Source organism: Rhinopithecus roxellana, chromosome 22, assembly GCF_007565055.1.
Source record: "Rhinopithecus roxellana isolate Shanxi Qingling chromosome 22, ASM756505v1, whole genome shotgun sequence".
In the NCBI taxonomy this organism is placed as follows: domain Eukaryota; kingdom Metazoa; phylum Chordata; class Mammalia; order Primates; family Cercopithecidae; genus Rhinopithecus; species Rhinopithecus roxellana.
The window spans coordinates 8,950,179-8,969,992 of record NC_044570.1 but is presented as its reverse complement, the minus strand read 5'-3'; the positions used below and the strand labels follow the sequence as shown (position 1 = coordinate 8,969,992).

The following is a 19,814-nucleotide window of genomic DNA, read 5'->3' as shown; positions in this document are numbered from 1 at the left end:
TGCCTAGATACAGAAAAGCTAAGAGAATATGTTACTACCCCTGCTCTACAAGGATTGGTAGGAGGAAGTCATCAAGTTAAAGTGAAGGGACATTGGACAGTGATCTTAAGCCACAGAAGAATTAACATTGTAAAGAAAACTGCTATTACTATTACAAAACTGGCAAAGGTAACTATTATTATTGTACTTCTGGTAGGCAGCTATTACATAAGACAATTATAAATCCATTTTAACAGACACTCTGGATACAGATATACTCTGAGACAATAACATAGATTAGGAAGGATGGAAAAGTACAAAAGCAGCATATTTATATACTGTTGAAACTAAACTTTATATAATTCAAACAAGTTAGCATTATTCAACATAGGCTATTTTAAGTTTAGGATATTAACTGAACTCTCAAATATAATTAATAAAAAATATAAAAAATACAGAAAAGGGAATAAGTACATTTTTAAAAAACCAACCAAATTTTTAAAAAGAGCAATGGAGGAACTGAGGATGAAATAGTATAGAGGACATGCAGAAAACAAGCAGGTAAATGTCAGAGTAAGCCATTCCTTGCTTGTAATAACTTTAAATGTAAGCTCTGTGTGAAAAGGCACAGACCGGCAAAATGCACTTTTAAAAAATGGATTCACCTATATGGTATTTATGCAAGTCTCACTTTACGTGTAAAGACACAGAGGTTAGAAGGAAGATGTTACAGGGTTCTGGGAAGAGAGCAAGAGTGAACTACAGAGCACCATGAATCTGTCTCTCCGACTAGATAATAGGTGCAGTTGGTAGAATCATCTGATACAATTATTTTGGAATCCTACAGTCTATCTGAAGGTTTACAGCTTTCAAAAGAAGAGTTGGATGGTAAACTACAATTAAATTTGATCAATTTCATAACTTAGCTCAACAGCAGCTACCTATGCTCCATCAACTACCACTGTGGTATGCTGCCTTGCAAACACTTCTGGAGCAGCCTGCAAGAGCCAGGATGGACAGAAAGAACCCTGCCCTCTAAATCTCAGGAAGACTTGTGCACCAGTTGTCACTTCTGATTAAGATGGTCCCGACAGAGGCCGGGCGCGTTGGCTCAAGCCTGTAATCCCAGCACTTTGGGAGGCCGAGACGAGCGGATCACGAGGTCAGGAGATCGAGACCATCCTGGCTAACACGGTGAAACCCCGTCTCTACTAAAAAATACAAAAAACTAGCCGGGCGAGGTGGCGGGCGCCTGTAGTCCCAGCTATTGGGCAGGCTGAGGCAGGAGAATGGCGTAAACCCGGGAGACGGAGCTTGCAGTGAGCTGAGATACGGTCACTGCACTCCAGCCTGGGCGACAGAGCGAGACTCCGTCTCAAAAAAAAAAAAAAAAAGATGGTCCCGACAGAGGTGTTCAGTTATTGTTATATTCCCCAGCCATTTTGCAGGAGCTTCCTCCTCCTGCTGAAGCAACTTTCAGGGGATTAAAAGAGCCAGAGTCTTTTCCTCTCGCATTTTTGTATTGAGATTTGAGCAGCTACAAGGGGGGAAAAGAAGCACACCTAAAGAAAAGCCACTTAAAATTATCAAGTCAGGAAGAGAGAGAAAAAATAATAAAGAAAAGTGAACACAGCCCAGGAACCTGTGGGAAACCATCAAGCAGACCTACCTACACATTTTGGAAGTTCAAAGAGAAGAGAGAAAGAAACAGAGTATTTAACAAAACAGTTATCAAGAATGTCACAAATTTTAGGAAACAAACACCCAAGAAGCCCAAGAAACTCCAAGTAAGATAAAGTCAAAGAAACACACACAAAGATACACACTTATTAAACTGTCTAAAACAAAGACAATTTTGAAAGCAGCAAGAAAAGTGAGTAGTCATAAACTAAGGACTGTCACTGATAATCAGCGGGTTTCTGGTTTTTTTTTTTTTTTTTTTGAGATGCAGTTGCACTGTATTTTATGCACATATACACCCAAATATAAAAGCATACTGGTGAGCACTAGACTGTTCTTGGAAGCTCTAATTTTTATCTATAGCCAGTGCTATATAAAAGACCACAATTGTGTTGTATTACGTTTGGATGACAGAAAACTCTGAAATGATGTTGGTTTTTCTTACTTTTTCCTCCTAGAATGCCCGAGTCTAAAAGGGTATGAAGCAGCCTGCCCCAAACAGACACACAGAAACAACTGAGATACTGCCTTTGTCTTTATGAAGATACAAAATACCGCAGAGACAGAAAGTTCTAAATCAAAAGCGTTATTTTTTACAATAAATATTTCTGATAAAAAATACACTGATGATCATTCCCCCAAACCAAATATACGCTTAAGATTCATGCTGAGATATCAACTGATTTTCCTTTCTTTTTAAACAGCTCATTGTTACGCAGTTAACATGAAGAAACCATTATCACTCTAGAATAAAACTTGTTGTGCAGTATTAATCAATCACGGAATCATTTAGGTATTGCTGTGAGATTTTTTAAGGAATCAGAGAGACTGATGGGGTTCAGGAGGATATTTATTATTTAGGTGCAGTGGCCCAGTTGGATTAACATCCAAAGGATTGAGGGCTGAACAAAGAGTTACCTTTTAAGCATTTCCTGGGGGTGGGAGGAGATCTGTGCAGCAGGAAGCATATTACAGAAGTGAGAAACAATGACAGCTATTCAATTAATTGAAACATGCATTACATCACTTCTTACTTTTCAAGGAATAACATGTTTTGCGACTTGAGTGTATCTGTCTAGTGACCTTGCAGCTGCACAGCTAGAGAACCAGGGTCTTCACCATGCCTGGGAAAGGAGGAGAAATAAGGCTCACTAGCCACAGAAAAACAGGCAGTTACTTTTTAAAGGACTCCAGCTCTTTCTCTTCCTTAGGGGAAACTGGGTTTTCTTACATACAACTGAGTTTTTGCTTACACTCTTTAACTTCTTTTAATTCCTGTTCCAGTATAAACATCTAAGTTATAAGGTTTATAAAGTGTAGTTTTTAGGTTCAGTTGGAGTATTTTTATTTAATAGGTTAAAATTCTTGAAACACTGTTTTTTTTTTATTTTTATTTTTTTTGAGACAGAGTCTTGCTCTGTCGCCCAAGCTGGAGTGCAGTGGCTGGATCTCAGCTCACTGCAAGCTCCGCCTCCCGGGTTCACACCATTCTCCTGCCTCAGCCTCCCGAGTAGCTGGGACTACAGGCGCCCACCACCTCGCCCGGCTAGTTTTTTATATTTTTTAGTAGAGACGGGGTTTCACCGTGTTAGCCAGGATGGACTCAATGTTTTGACCTTGTGATCCACCCGCCTCGGCTTCCCAAAGTGCTGGGATTACAGGCTTGCGCCACTGCGCCTGGCCGAAACACTGTTAAATGCAGAAACTCCCTTCAAAACAAAACAAACTACCTTACATTTGGCATTAAAGTTTCTTGATGTCTGCTTTTATGTGTACATCACCCTCCAGGAAACTACGTGTTCAGCTATCCAGCTCTCTGAAGCCTGTCTTCTTGGTTTTCTAAGGAGGTTTCATTACATAGGCATGATTAAATAATCTACTGGCCACCAGAGGTCAACTTGACCTTCAGCTGCTCTCCCCTCCTAGAAACTGCTCCCTGGGGCTAAAAGTACCAACCCTCTAATTGTCAGTGGTGGGTCTTTGTTCTTAGAGGTCCCAAGATGGTGGCAGGCTGCTCCCAAGATGGCAGCAAGCCTTCTGTTCTTTGACCTGTAGTTCTTGGCCTCACAGATTTTAAGGAATGGAATCTTGGGCCATGCAGTGAGTGTTATAGCTCTATTAGAAGCCATGGTTCATGGAAGAGAACCGTGGAACCCAGCGACTAGTGTTCAGCTTGGTTAGGACTGAACCCAGGCACTTGGCTGCACAAGAACAATGGCAAGCCTCTAGCCCAATCAGGAGTAGCAGTGGGTGCCTCCCTGGATCAGAAGCGCAGTGGATACCCTGCCAGATCTAGAGGGGTAGAAGTCAATGTTGGGTCTGCAATGGCAGCATTCAGCAGTGGTGGAAGGCGAGTGGAAGCTTAGTTTGAGCCAGAACAAATGCAGACCAGAAAAGTGTGCAGTTGTGAGATTTAACAGAGTGAAAACAGAGCTCCCATACAATGGGAGGGGACCCAAACAGGGTTGCCACTGCCAATTTGAATGCCTGAGTTTATATCAGATCACTGTCCCTCCCCTCTATGATCTCACGCGATAGATGATTTAACTGTTTCTTTATCTCCTGTTTTTAGCCTAACTGGTATTTTAGTGAGTTCTCTTTACTCCCTGATTGGTCAGGAGTAAGTTGAGTTACAAGCTCTATTTAAAGGTGGGTTCAGTGACCTTTCCCAGATAGGCTTAGGAATTGTTAGTTGGCCTAGGAAATCCAGCTAGTCCTGTCTCTCATAATCATGCTTTCCTCTTTCCACTCAACACTAGAATATAAAGAGACAGCACTTTGGTGACTCCAAAGGAGTCTACTCCAGGAAAAAGGGACAAACACCAAACGCATTTCACAAGCTCACATCTACCAAAAAGAAAACCCCAGTGATACAGGAGTTAAGAAAAAATTACTCAGGCAGATAATAAGGGTGTTGGAGTCCTTGATAAGGCTTTTCTTTTTCATGAAAAGCAGCCCCAAATCATTTTCCAACAAAGAGCAGCCTGTAAGGTACAGTTGCAGACATAGACAAGCAAGCTGGAAGCTTGCACAGGTGAAGGCAGGCAGGAACAAGGGACTAGGCATTTTCAAGATGGTGGCTCCATCTTACCTTCTCTGCCAGCCAGTGTACAGTAAGGAGCAGACAAGATAGCTTCGATCAACTGGAACAGCCCAATTTGCATAATAACCTTAGGGTGGGGCCTCTGGACGCAGTGGCTCACCCCTGTAATTCCAGCAACTTTGGGAGGCCCAGGTGGGAGGATCACTAGGTCAGGAGTTCGGTAACGGCCTGACCAACATGGTGAAACCCCATCTCTACTAAAAATACAAAAATTAGCTGGGTGTGGTGGTGTGCACCTGTATTCCCAGCTACTGGCTACTCAGGAGGCTTAGGCAGGAGAATTGCTTGAACCTGAGAGGTGGAGGTTGCAATGCGCCGAGATTGTGCCACTGCGCTCCAGCCTGGGGAACAGAGCAAGACCCCCCTCTCAAAAAAAAAGAAAAAAAAAGAAAAGAAAAGATAAAAAGATTAGGGTGGGGCAACCAGCCTTCCTTGCACACTATGTAAACATCATACCTGATCAAACCAATCTGTGAGTCCTATGTAAATTAGACACAGCCTCCTCAAACTGGGCTAGAAAATCCAGTGCATGGGCTGCCAGCCAGTCCTTTCTCCTCGGAGACCCCTCTCTCTGTAGAGACAACTGCTTCTCTTTCTCTCCTCTTCTATTAAACCTCCGCTCCTAAACACCTTCGGTGTGTCTGTGCCCTAAATCTTCCTGGCGGATGACCATGAGCTCCAGGGTGTATACACCAGACAACATAGCCATTTCACCAGGACCAGCGTGTTCAATTGTTGAAATGTTCAAAGGGTTAAAATAAATTTTTCCCTTTTCCAAAATCATTTATTTTATAACAAGACAGTACAGGTCGACCATCGCTAATACAAACATCAGAAATGTTCTCTAATCCGAAACTTGAGTGCTGAGATGACACAAGTGAAAAACTCCATCCCTCCGTCCTTAACACAATCTTTGTTTCATGCACAAAACTATTAAATATACAAAATTACCTTCATGAAGGTAGATGAAAAATGAATTTCCTGTTTAGACTGGTTTCCCATCACCAAGATATGCAAACATTCTAAAACCCAAAACACTTCTGAGTCCCAAGCATTTCAAATAAAGGATACTCAACCTGTATTTCTTGACTTATAAGACCAATACTATTCACCTAACAAAGCTAGACAAATATTTTTCCAAAAAAAAGGAAGGAGGGAGGGAGGGACTGAGGGAGGGAAGGAATTAAAAGGTAAGGAGAAAGGAAGGGAAGGAGGGAAGGAAGGGGAAAGGGAAGGGGAAAGTAGAGACCAACACAATACATTTTAATAATGAAGACTAAGGTCTGATAGTTATATGTTGCCCAAATTCCTGTCTAAGGCGTCTGGGGAGTCATTCCCTACAAATCACAAATCCTCATCAGATGGGTTTTACTTAACCCTATATATTGTGACTTACTTTCCAGTATGACTCTGGCATAACATTACGACATAAGGAAGAGTATCAAAATATTTTACCCCAAAACATGTTTCTTAGCCGTATCTTGAAACAGCTCTGCAGCTTTCCTTTGAGAGAGAAAATATGCATCTGTAAAAAATCTCTATTAACATAGCTAAGTATTTTTCTTCCAAGTCCTGTTAATTCTAAAGAGATGAACTAAAGGTCTAGCACCTTTTCAAGATCTGAACAGGAAACATTTGTCATTTATTGTTTCTAAGGGCAGCCACTGTAAAAAGACTTCAAAAGAACCTTGATCTCCACAATCTTTTATCTTAACCTGCCCATGTGCTATGATCCCAGGTCTTTCAATAAAACCAACTGTCAAACAGAAAATGTTCAAATTCACTGATACCCTGGAAGCCCCTGTCACCCACTTTTTGAGTTGTCCCACCTTTCTGGACCAAACCAGTATTTCGTAAATGTATCTGACTGATGTCTCATGCCTCCCTAAAATGTATAAAACCAAGCTGCACCCCAACCACCCTGGGCATATGTTCTCAGGACCTCCTGAGGGCTGGGTCATGGGCCATCCTCACTCATATTTGGCTCAGAATAAACCTCTTCAAATATTCTACAGAGTTCGATTCTTTTCATTGACAATAATATACATCCAAAAATCCTCAATAAAATACTAGCAACAAATACAGCAGCATATTAAAAGTATGAGGTATCATGATGAAGTGCGGGATTTATCAAGAACGTAAGGGTGTTTAAACATATGAATTGATTCTTAATCTATTGTCAAAAACCTCTGAACCAGACCAATTCCATCTTGAACAGGGGTTAGGTAAAATAAGGCTGAGACTTTTTCTGCGCTGCATTCCCAGAGGGTTAGGCATTCTAAGGCAAAGGACGAGACAGAGGTTGGCAGAAGATACAAATCATAAAGACCTTGCTGATGAAACAGGTTGCAGTAAGACAGCCAGCTAAACCCCATCAAAGCCAAGATGGCAATGAGAGTGACCTCTGGTTGTCCTCATTGCTGCAGTCCCACCAGCGCCATGTTAGTTTACAAATGCCATGGCAATGTCAGGAAGTTTACCCTACATGGTATAAAAATGGAAAGCATGAATAACCCACCCCTTGTTTTGCATATAATCAACAAATAAACATATAAATGGGTAAACAGCAGCCCTTAGGGTTGCTCTGTCTATGGAGCAGCCATTTTCTATTCCTCTACTTTCTTTTCCCCCGCCCCTCTCGCACCCCTTCCCGAGGGAGTCTTACTCAGCCACCTAGGCTGGAGTGCAGTGGTGCAATCTCGGCTCAGTGCAACCACTGTCTTCTGGGTTCAAGCGATCCTCTGTCAGCCTGTCAAGTAGCTGGGATTAGAGGCACCTGTCATCATGCCCCGCTAATTTTTGTATTTTACGACAGACCAGGTTTCACCAGGTTAGTCAGGCTGGTCTTGAACTCCTGACCTCAAGTGATCCACCCGCCTCGGCCTCCCAAGAGTGCCAGGATTACAGGCATGAGCCACCACACCCAGTCTGTTCCTCTACTTTCTTAATAAACTTTCTTTTACTTTATGGGCTCTCCCTGAATTCTTTCTTACGTGAGACTGAACAGTACTCTCTTATGATCTGGATCAGGAACTTTTTGCAGTAACAACATTATCAGAAATACAATAAAGAAAATAACAAGGCTATCTCAATTGATTAAAAAAAATTATTCAAACTAATGTAAACACCTTTTCATAATAAAACTGATTTCAAAAACTAGGAATATAGAAGTGTCTCAACTGCATAAAGGCCATATATGAAAAACTAATAGCTAACACAGTCACAGGTATTTGAACCAGAGCGACTCCCACAGGAAGTCCACACAAAATGCAGGTCACAAAGACTGCTGATAAAACAGGATGCAGTCAAGAAGCTGGCTCATCATACACTAATTATAAAGCATTAGCTTGCTAAAAGACACTCCCACTAGCGCCATATCACTTTACAAATACCACGGGCACCATCCAGACTTTACCTTATACAGTTCAAAAAAGGGAGAAACCCTCAGGTGGGTTGGGAGCGGGGAGTAGCAGATTCCCACCCCTTTTCCAGAAAATCCATGAATAATCCACCTGTTTAGCATAAATAAACCTTGTTTCGCATGTAATCAAGAAATCACCATAAACATAACCAACTAGCAACTCTCAGGGCTGCTCTCCTTATAGAGTAGCCATGCTTTTGGTTCCTTACTTCTCTATGAACTTGCTCTCACTTTACTCTGTGGACTTGACCCAAATCCAGGAACCCTCTCTAGGGGTCTGGATCAGGAATAACAACATCACTAAATGGTGAAAGATTAACAGTTTTTCCTAAATCAGGAACAAGATAAGTATGATTGTTCTTACTACTACTAATCAAGGCAGTAGAGCAGTTAGGCAAAAAAGGGAAGATATAAAATTGGTCCAAAAAGGAAAGACAGAAGTAAAACTATGTTATCTGCAAGTGACATGATCTTACTGTAAAAAAACCTCTAATCCACAAAGAAATTTAACAAAATTGCAGGATGAATAAAATCAATACAAAGTTAATTAGTTGTGTTTTGATATACTAGCAATGAATATCCCAAAAGAAAATTAAGAAAACAATTCCATCCACAAGAGCAGCAAAAAGAGCAAGTTAGCACTACAGTACTTAGAAATAATTTAGCAGAAAAGAAATAAGAGTGTTGAAGAAATAAACAGAACCTAAGTAAATGAAAAGACATATCCCATGTTCATGACTTGGAAGACTTAATACTGTTAAGTGGCAATCACTTTTTGTTTTTTTTTTTTTTTTGAGATGGAGTCTTGCTCTGTCGCCTAGGCTGGAGTGCAGTGGCGCGATCTCAGCTCACTGCAAGCTCTGCCTCCCAGGTTTACACCATTCTCCTGCCTCAGCCTCCCGAGTAGCTGGGACTACAGGCGCCCGCCACCTCGCCCAGCTAGTTTTTTGTATTTTTTAGTAGAGATGGGGTTTCACTGTGTTAGCCAGGATGGTCTCGATCTCCTGACCTCATGATCCGCCCGTCTCGGCCTCCCAAAGTGCTGGGATTACAGGCTTGAGCCACCGTGCCCAGCCGGCAATCAGTCTTTTGAGAGAGATTCAATGCAATCTGCAACTTAAAATTTATGTAATTTCTATAGAACCTAGAAAGGTCTAAATAACTTCGAAAACAAATAAAAACCTATGCAAAACCAAAACACAAACGAACAAAAGAAAAACCCCAACAAAGTCGAAGGACTTAAATTCCAATGCACTACAAAGTTAAAGTAATCAGGAGTGTGGCACTGGCCTAAGGACAGGCATATAGACCAAAGGAATGTAATTTTAGAGCCTAGAAACAATCCCTTGTATCTTCAACAAGGTGCCAAGACCACTTAATGGGGGTAAGACCACTCTATTCATAATGATGGGAAAGCTGGATATCCACATTCAAAAGAATGGAGTTGGATACTTGGCTTCAATCATTCACAAAAATCAACTCCAATGGGATGAAAGACGTAAAATTAAGAACTATAAAAATATAAAATTTTTAGAAAACAATGTAGGAGAAAATATCTTTTGCTCTGGATTTGCCAACGATTTCTATCTTGAGGATGACAGAAATACAGGCAACCAAAGAAGACATAAACTTCATGAAAATTAAAAACTTCTGTGCCTAAAAGAACATTAACAACAGAGTGGAAATAAATCCTGGAGAATAGGAGAAAATGTCTCTAAATCATTAGTCTGATAAGGAATTGATATCCAGAATGTATACAAAAACTCACTACAAAAATTAATCAAATTCAATAATGGTATAAAAACTGGAATACACATTTCTCTAAAGCAGATATACAAGTGACCAGTAATATCACAAGAGCCGATGCTCAATATCACTACATTAGTTAAGTCATGAGGAAAATGTACATTAGTTAAGTCATGAGGAAAATGTAAATATAAACCACAATGAGGTTCCATCTTACATACATTAGGATGGCCATTAACAAAAGTGAAAATAGTGTGGGAGAGGATGTGGAGAAACTTAAGCCTCTGTAAAGTGATGTTGGGAGTGTAAAGTGCTGAAGCCAATGTTAAAAAAGTTCACCCAATCTTTAAAAAGTTAAACACAACTTACCCTATGACCCAGCATATCCATTTCTAGAAATAGACTCAACAGCTCTGAGAACAGGAACTCAGAGATTCGTGCTCATAGTAATATTCACAATAACAATACTCAATAGCTAAAAGGTAGAAATAATCCAGGTGTCTATCAACAGACCGATGTATAAAAACATCTAGTATACACATACAAGAGAGTATCCCCTGAAAATGAATCAAGTTCTGACCATGCTACAACATAGATGAATCTTTAAAACATTATGCTAAGCTAACAGGCTAGATACAAAGGCACAAATTTGTGTGGTTCCACTTATATGAGGTACCTAAAATAGTAAACGCATAGAAACTGAATAAATATTTTAAGTTACTACAGATCGGAGGATAGTGAAAATGGGAGTCATTGATTAAAAGAATTTGTTAGAGGGTGAAAAAATATTTTGAGGGTGATAAAATATTTTTGAGATAAAGCAGTAATGACTACACAATATTGCAATCATTCGACATACGCCAGTCATAACTGCACAATATTGTGCAATTAATGCCAATGAACAAAGCTAACTTAAAAAAGAGGTTCAAGTGGCTAATTTTGTGTTATGTATATAATTACATGTTTTACCACAATAAGAAATGTCAAAAAAATAAATCAGTGCTGGCATCTTGCAGAGACAAAAGTTTAGGTGAAGTGGAAACATGTTTTTTAAAAAACTCTTGTACACTTCAAGGTGTTACATGGGCAAGTAAAAGGGTTCCTTCCTTCACTTCTGGAAAAAATTTTCTTTAAAAGTCATTCATTTCTGCTTGAAATGGTAAGGTAAGCTTTCCTTCAAATTAAATATAAAAATCACATACTTGCTTGGACAGTGCAATAGTAAGTCAATGATGAAGGTCTGCCAAGACTTTTCTTTACTAAGTACATCCAATGCTGTTGGAAGTAAAGCAAAACATAAGGTCATCACTTCCAGTGCTTCACCGCAAACTTGTTCATCTTCCACCTCCAGCTCATTGCTTCCATTGGTGGTCTGCAAAATTAGAATCAGGAGCAAGTTACCTAGAGACATATTCAAGAGGTAATTCACAAACTCTCTAGTTACCATTTACAATTGCCTACTCGGTAAAGACCATGCAGCCTCAGACTCTTCACTTGTGGCTACAGAAGCTCTTTGGGATATACTCCAAGTGGGATTTAAGAAGCACATTCGATGATAGGTACTCCTCACTTTTTATGTTCTTCTGGATGTGAGTGATCTGCTTGGATCATAACTGCTACTACAGAATCACTTTGGCACTGTGGTTTGGGTCTTTGACTAGTTCTATCGTAGAGCCTACCTACAGGTCATTTCATTCAAAAATCAATCATAATACAAATGTTCAGGAAGCCCATGGAAGACTTCTGCAACCTGAAACATAACGAACTAGGCAGCTAATAATTTTTAATCTGCCACTATCCATCAAAATGTAACTAAGACTTATATATCTGGAACAGAATAACCATTCAACTATTCCAAAAAGGGAAGTTGTATAATGCCATGACTCACGTTCTCCTTTTAACTACACTAACATATATTTAAACCCACTAATGTACATTTTAACGGAGACCATCAGGGTTCTATAGGGCTAGGTAAATACCATAGATGTCAAAGAGCAAAAAACACAGTCTTATTTCTATAAATAGCTTGCTTAATGTACCAGAAGGCTGGTGATAATACCTAAATGGTAGACATTCTTCCTGCTTTTGAGTGTTCTAAAAGAACCAAAATTCATTGATTGATTGATTGAGACAGAGTCTTGCTCTGTTGCCCAGGCTTGAGTGCAGAGGCATGATCTCCACTCACTGCAACCCTCTGCCTCCTGGGTTCAAGTCATTCTCATGCCTCAGCTGCCCACATAGCTGGGATTACAGGTCTGTGCCACTACGTGCAGCTAATTTCCCCCCTTTCCCCATCCCTCACCCGCTGGAGAGATGTGGTTTCACCACGTTGACCAGGCTGGTCTCAAACTCCTAACCTCAGGCAATCTGCCCACCTCGGCCTCCTAGAGTGCTGGGATCAATAGGCGTGAGCCACTGTGCCCGATGCCAAGTAAAATTTAAATGCCATAATTCCCAAAGAGACAATTAACCAAAAATTTACACACGACAAAATCATGAAGAATGAAGAACTAAAGAAAATGGGGAGAGGTGGATTCATTATGGTATAACTATATTTGAGTCAATGAGAAGTCTTTTTAAAAAGGAGGAAAAGAAAGCTGCCTCATGGCAGGCTCCTATTTTGTTTTCAAAATAAAACTACATATTTATAAGTACATATATATATGTACTACACATATATATTTATAAGTAGAAATTAATTTTAAACTATTAGATACAAGCGACTTGGTCTATAAGGTGACAGAAATGATGAAAATTTAATCACATGTACAATCAAGGAACATTTTAAAATCGATTTCTGTAATAATTCTTACCATTTCATAAATTTTAGTTATCTCTTCATTTGGGCTAAATGCTAGTCCTAATGCCCCACATGCTGATGCCCAGATAATTTTCTGTATAGCTCTAATTACACAAATATCAGGCATATATCTTGAAGCCTGCAGAAAAGAAAGAAATAATTAAAAGTGCTGACAGAATGTTAAAGTGAATAAGCAGGAAAACAAAACATGTCTCTTTGTGAAAGAAGTGGAAATGGCAGTAAAAGTAAACATCATCAGACCTGCCTTTAAAGACAAAAGTTCCCTTAGTCTCATTTTTAATATCATAACATTAAGTCAAAAAACGACTTCCCATATGAAGGGAAGATACGGCAATATCCACAAAGTATGCTTCAGGTTCAAGTCTCATATAGCTTTATCCTATTTTTCATAAAATTTTAAAAATAAAAACAGTCAAATTACTTAGTCATGCTATGCAAATATGTTTATCCAAGAGATACAAAAACATACGTCCACAGAAGCACTATGACTTGATGAGCTTCCTAAAAATTTTATTCACAACAGTTAAAACTAGACTGTTGCAAATAATCCAAACGTCCATCAACACATGAATGAATTAGCAACATGTGAAGTAACCATACATGGACTACTACCCAAAGTGAAATAAGCTACACACATATATAACAACATGGACGACTTTCACAATTTTGCTGATAGATATAAGCCAGACCCAAAGGGGTACAACGTATACGATTCCATTTATGTAAAATTTAAGAGAATAAACATCACAAGAAAACTTCTGGAGCCAATGTAAACATTCTATTCCTTGCGCTTGTGTGAGCAGTTTAAACATATACTAAAACTTATTTGATCTAGTTTGTGCAATGTAAATTATAACACAAAAAGCTTATTTAAAAATTTCAAAATCACTGAAGCTGTACTATTAATATTAGCAGCTATCAGGTCAAAGATAACCTTATGAAATTTTAAATAAATAGAGTTACAGTCTGAAGTGTTTTGGGTCTACAATAGTTAGCCTCAAATTCTCATAGCTTAATTTATTTATGTGGTAAGAAGAGATCATTCAGGATCCCAGAACTGTCAAAATTTCATACTAACCTCATCAGATATTTGCTGAGCAAGACGTACTGACTTATTTCTAAGTATGCACTCAGATGAGGGATTAGGAATGCTCTGAAGAGCACTTTGTAGCACCACTGCTTGATCATGAGTAGCTTGGTTAATCTGAAAGACGTGAATCATTTTACATCAAATGAAAAAACTATATATCATAATCCCTAAAATTTTTACATATTAAAAATTTTTTTACTCCTCATGCATCACCACTTCTTCAGGATGTTATTCCTTCACTTATCCCCTGTAGAGTTTATGGGGGTTTGCATAAAAATTATTTCACATTGCCAACATTATGGAGCTGTCCTTCAAAGTAACAGAGGTGCAGAGGTGTTTACCCAAGAGATATAAAAGCATATATCCACAGAAGCTCTATGATATGTTGATGAGTTTCCTTACTCCCATTAGGCAAAACTAGAAATAATCCAGATGTCCATCAATAGACAAATGTTAACAAAATGTGGAATTAACATATCTTGAATACTGAACATTACTCAAAGTGAAATAAATTACATACATAGTGACACCCTGGAAACTCCAATTTGAGATGAACTCTATTATTCTTTCTGCACTTGGGCTCATATGCAGGAGACAAATGATACAACATGTCTCTGGGTAGAAACTTCTCCTGGTCCCCCTTTTTGCCACAGGTGACTAGGCCTACCATAATACAGGACCATGGAGATACCAGTAACCTATCCTTTAAAATCTACAAACTTAGTCTTTAGGATGCTCCTTATTTTGCCCAAGGTTGATTATGCCACCTGCATTCTAATGCTCATTTCACAGACAGGCTAAAAGTTTCTCACAGTTTAACCTGCCATCCTCTCTACGGCTGTTATTTGCACAGTAAAGTTTCATTTTATTTTATTTTTTTAATTTGAGAAGGAGTCTCACTCTGTCACCCAGGATGGAGTGCAATGGTGAAATCTCGACTCACTACAACCTCTCTCTCCTGGGTTCAAGCGATTCTCCTGCCTATGCCTCCCGAGTAGCTGGGATTACACACACACATCACCACGCTCAGCTAATTTTTGCATTTTTGGGAGAAACAGCATTTCACCATGCTGGTCTCGGACTCCTGACCTCACATGATCTTCCCCTCTAGGCCTCCCAAAGTGCTGGGATTACAGGCATGACACACCGCAACTGGCCCAAAGTTTTAAAAAAGTTTAAAAACATCATATTGAAACAGATATTTTAAGAATTTCAAGAGTCTAGGGGAGGTATTACTGCAACTGTCAGGCGGGCAAAGCGTTAAGACCGAACAGATCAAATGCTTCCAACCACTGTTTCCAACTTCAACCAATGAATTTTAAAATTTATCTGTTAGGTACATATTATTTCCATTTTTAAATAAATTTTTCACAAATGATTTGCCAAGTGATACTACATACAATTTCACACAAAAAAACACTAATATTGCAAAGGTGGTAAAAATACAGTTGCCAAGTCAGCAGCTTCACTGAATTAAAAACCTCAGCTGGCTGGACACGGTGGTTCATGCCTGTAATCCCAGCACTTTGCGAGGCCGAGGCGGGTGAACTACCTGAGGTCAGGAGTTTGAGACCAGCCTGCCCAACATGGTGAAACCCATCTCTAGTAAAAATACAAAAATTAGCTGGGTTTGGTGGCATACACCTGTAGTCCCAGCTACTCAGGAGGCTGAGGTAGGAGATTCACTTGAACCCGAAAGGCGGACAGAGCTTGCAATGCACCAAGATGGAGTCACTGCACTCCAGGCTGGCGATGGAAAAGAGACTCCATCTCAAAAAAAGAGAAGAGACTCCATCTCAATAAAAAAACAACAAATTCTCAGATTATGGTTATCATTTTGGACCAAGCTACTTCATGGCTCCAGGTCTCAATTTTCACTTACAAAATAGAAACTAATAGCCGAGGCTCAACAAATACAGCTATATTCATCATTAATGGAGATAAAGCATAGTGACTGGCATACAAGAGCTTGATATATTTTGACCATCATTATCCAATAAATTAATCTGCATGCAGAAAGAAATTATGTAAGGTGAGGTCTACATTGCATCTGTAGCAATAGCTGGTTTATAGCAGATATTAAGTAGATACATAATATCAATTACTTGTTGAATAAAAAGTTACACAATGCTTTAAAACTGCAAATTGAATTTTGCTAATCTAACTAGAGTTTTTCATGTCAGCAAGGTCTTGTGTCACTTGTTCTTACACTGAAATTGTCTTGTTACCATTACTGTTGATACAATAACTCTCCAAAAAGGACTAGGAATGCCCCAAAGTGCAAAAATAACAGTGTTTACTCTAATACTGGCACAACCAAATATTATCTATTCAAAGCTTGTCCATGGAAAGTAATTATGGTAATTAAGGAATAATAAGTGTGGAATGTGCAAAAAGTAAATCTTACTTAATAGTATAAAAAGTTTTTAAATCTATGAGAGAAACCCCCTAAGAATTTTCTTTGTATTTTCCAATTTCTTAAAATGTAACCCTCTTGTACGTATTGTAGACAGTGGTATATTAAACATATTTTAAGGACTAATTTTCCTTAAGCTCCTTACTAGGATATGATTAGAGATTAATATATATCTCTGTGTCCTCTGGTAGCACATATCTTAAACATGTGCACAGAAAGAAATGTGTAAAAAGATACAAAAAATATCGTTTGTATTTCAGTAAACTCCTACAACAAGGACCATAATAGGAAAGAACCCTACCTCTTTTTATATAAATATGCATGAAGCCCATGACATAAAGCAATAAAACTTACTCAGGATAGAGACAGAGCTTTGTAAATTATTATCTAAATTGACATGCACAAGACCACTTCTTCTTTTTTTCTTTTTTTTTGGATGAAACATTTCAAAAAATACATAAAAGCAGAGAAAATATAATAAATCCTCAAATACCCATTATCTAGCGTCAATAACTATTAACAAAGGTTTAAACTGCTTCACCAACTCCCCAAGAAACAAACCCAGAATTATACTACCCCAGAATTATTTTGAAGCAAATCTCAGACATTTTATTTTAGGTCAATTATGACAGCATGACTCATACTCAAAATAAACTTAATCTAGAATATACAGATTATCCAGACACTATCCAAATTTCCCTGATTAACACCTCACACATACCTAAACATAATAATCTGTATTATTATTACATGAATTAGTAAAACCATCCTTTATAACATAAGTAAGTGAACTCAATGTTAGTTAGAATTGAATTCATCTTCTGCATCCAATCTAAGCACTTCTTGAGAACTGCTGGTGATGCTGTTCAAGTCTAACAGCAAAGCAGAAAGAGATTCATAGTCGTGGTGGCAAGAGAGGTTTGCTGCATGGCAATTATATATTCTCCTTTATAATTAACTGTCTTTATGTATCTTTCTCGTATGATTTAACAAAAGATTCAGGTGAAGTTTGCATTAAACAACTGAAAGTAAAAAAGGATTTAAAGAGACTGGAGAGTTCACTCAAAGTAGTATAGTCAGTAGTCAATCTTTACATTTTAAAAACAAATACAACTTAATAGAAAAATACCCTTAAGATAACATGCTATCTGTTGAATTATTTCTATCATCTACTTAAAAGACACAGAGTTTATATTGATTAAATATTAAGGACTAAATATTTTTAAAAGTTTCTTAACATTTATTACCGGTGTTATGGGGTCTGTACCATCTACAACTGGCTGACAAGCTTCCGCTACAGCTCGAACATGGCCATAGCCAATGGCAGTTAACAACAGTTTGGCTATTTTGAGAGCATTTAAATAAACACCCCTTCGAGTTTCCGTATCTGTATTTGGCAAGAAGTTGTTTCTTATTAGCATACTCAGTATAAGGGGTAAGCCACCACTTTTCAAGAAGTGAACTTGAAAGTCAGAGGACCCATCAGTTAGAGGTGCAACAGCAGGCATTAACAAGGCATAAACTACCTGGAATAAAAAAAAAAAGGGACTATATTAAAAGGGATTTTAAAAAATAACTTAGAAACATCTATTTCTCCTCTCATCACTGCTAAGAAATTCTTGACTATTTTAAAAACTTCCTTTACAGTCTTATCAGTGTTCTTGACATTACCATATAATATAAAAATTATATTTTTGCAAAGGCAAAAACCAACCTCTGTTAGGTACAGAACTTGGGAGGCAGAAGGACCAAAGAAAAGAGAGTCAAGAGGTGGACTAAGTTTGCCTTCTCCAACTTTTGCATGGTCCAAACAAACAGCTTGTAATTTTTCTACAGCTGTTCTATCTGGAAAAGAAAAAAGACACAGACTAAAATAAAATGTAACTCACGTGCTGTTAATGTTTCACATTTGCCGAAGAGTACTATTTTACATAAATAAAAATTATATCCACAAATCTCAAGCTGAGATCAAATATTGTAATTTATAACTAGAACTGGACTGACTGATTAATGATCAATCAGGACTCCTTAACTGCCAACATAAAATATGAAGGGAAGCGTTTCCTATCCAGAGACTTCAAGTCAATATATCCTCCTTCATCCACTGGAGACAGAGAGGAAAAAAAAAAAAAAACAAAAAACAAAACCAAACAATGGAAAGAGAATACAAGCATTGACCACATATAACTGAATAATAAAATGACAAATAATCAAATAAAAATGAGCAAAGGATGTTAACAGACATTTCTTCAAAAACAGATAAATGGCTAGGAAGCAAATGAAAAATTGCTCAGCATCATTAGCCATCAAAGAAATGCAAACAAAACCATATTAACATATCACTTTAACACTAGTAGAATGGATAGTCATATTAAAAAAAAAAACATTTAAGTAGTATTGGTGAAGACGCGGAGAAACTGTAACACTCCGACCTTACTGGGAGGATTGTAAAGCGGTACAGTCACTTTGGAAAAACTTAGTAGTTTCCAATAAGTTAAACATAGAGTTACTGTCATCCAGCCATTTGAGTCCCAGATATACAACCCAGAGAATGCAAACATAAGCCCCCAACAAAACTTGTACACAAATATTCAAAGAAGTATTGTTCATAGCAGTTGAAAGTTGAAAACAATCTAACTGTCCATCAACAGATGAGCGGATCAACAAAATCTTAGTATACACAAACCGTGCTATATTATTCAGCCTTAAAAACAACAATTTTGCCACATGCTAAAACATGATGAACTTTGAGGACATTACTGCGTGAAATAAGCTAGTCACAAAAAGAAAAATACTGTGCTATTTCACTTACATGAGCTACGTAGAGTATAAAAACTCAGAAACAGAAAGTAGAATGATGACCGTGAGGGCAGGGGAGCAGGAAGAAATAGAAGAGTTGTTTTTAGTGCGTACCGAGTTTCAGCTTCATGAAAAGAAAAAAATTCTGGAGATTGGTTGCATAACAATGTGAAAACACTCATTACTAATGAACTATACAATTTAAAATGGTTAAGATGATAAACTGTATGGTAACTTTTCCACAATTTCTTTTAAAAAGTGAATTGCCTGCTGATGGTAACAGTCAAGGCATGTAAGCCCAGTTTGAGAAATATTGTACAAAACTGGTCTTTTTCAATAATGTCAATGTCATCAAAGGTGTTATAATTCCTGATACTGATAAATTCTTCTGTGGTTATATAAGAGAATGTTCTTGTTCTAAGGAAACACACTGAGACACTTAGGTAAAAAGACATAGGTTATCTGTAACTTCTCCAAATGTCAGAAGAATTAATTATATGGAGAAAGAATGAACAGCAGGTGTGGCAATGTTTAAACAGGTGCAGAATCTGGAAGGGTGTATGGAAGCACCCTGTATTATTCATGATGACTTTGACACTATTACAATGTCAAAAGTTGGTTATATTTTAATAGAAGAAAAAAAAAGTTTCAGTGGACCGGGGCGACCATGCAGAAAAGAAGAAACCAAGCAAAACTCAGTAATTGCACTGGAAAAATAAGCTTGCTTGTTGTATAACACATTTCTGTAACACCAATCAG

General features: G+C 38.1%; 1 protein-coding gene across 1 annotated transcript in view; it reads right to left on the bottom strand.

The window, feature by feature from the left end:
• The window catches only part of USP9Y (ubiquitin specific peptidase 9 Y-linked), a 226,358-nt gene that overhangs the window by 59,509 nt on the left and 147,035 nt on the right, over window positions 1-19,814 (bottom strand). Inside the window, exons 24-28 of the mRNA XM_010356752.2 lie at window positions 17,971-18,101; window positions 17,504-17,782; window positions 13,829-13,954; window positions 12,743-12,868; window positions 11,132-11,301 (exon numbers count right to left, since the gene is read on the bottom strand). Of these exons, the coding sequence (XP_010355054.2) occupies window positions 11,132-11,301; window positions 12,743-12,868; window positions 13,829-13,954; window positions 17,504-17,782; window positions 17,971-18,101 (832 nt within the window). The remainder of the gene's footprint in view (window positions 1-11,131; window positions 11,302-12,742; window positions 12,869-13,828; window positions 13,955-17,503; window positions 17,783-17,970; window positions 18,102-19,814) is intronic.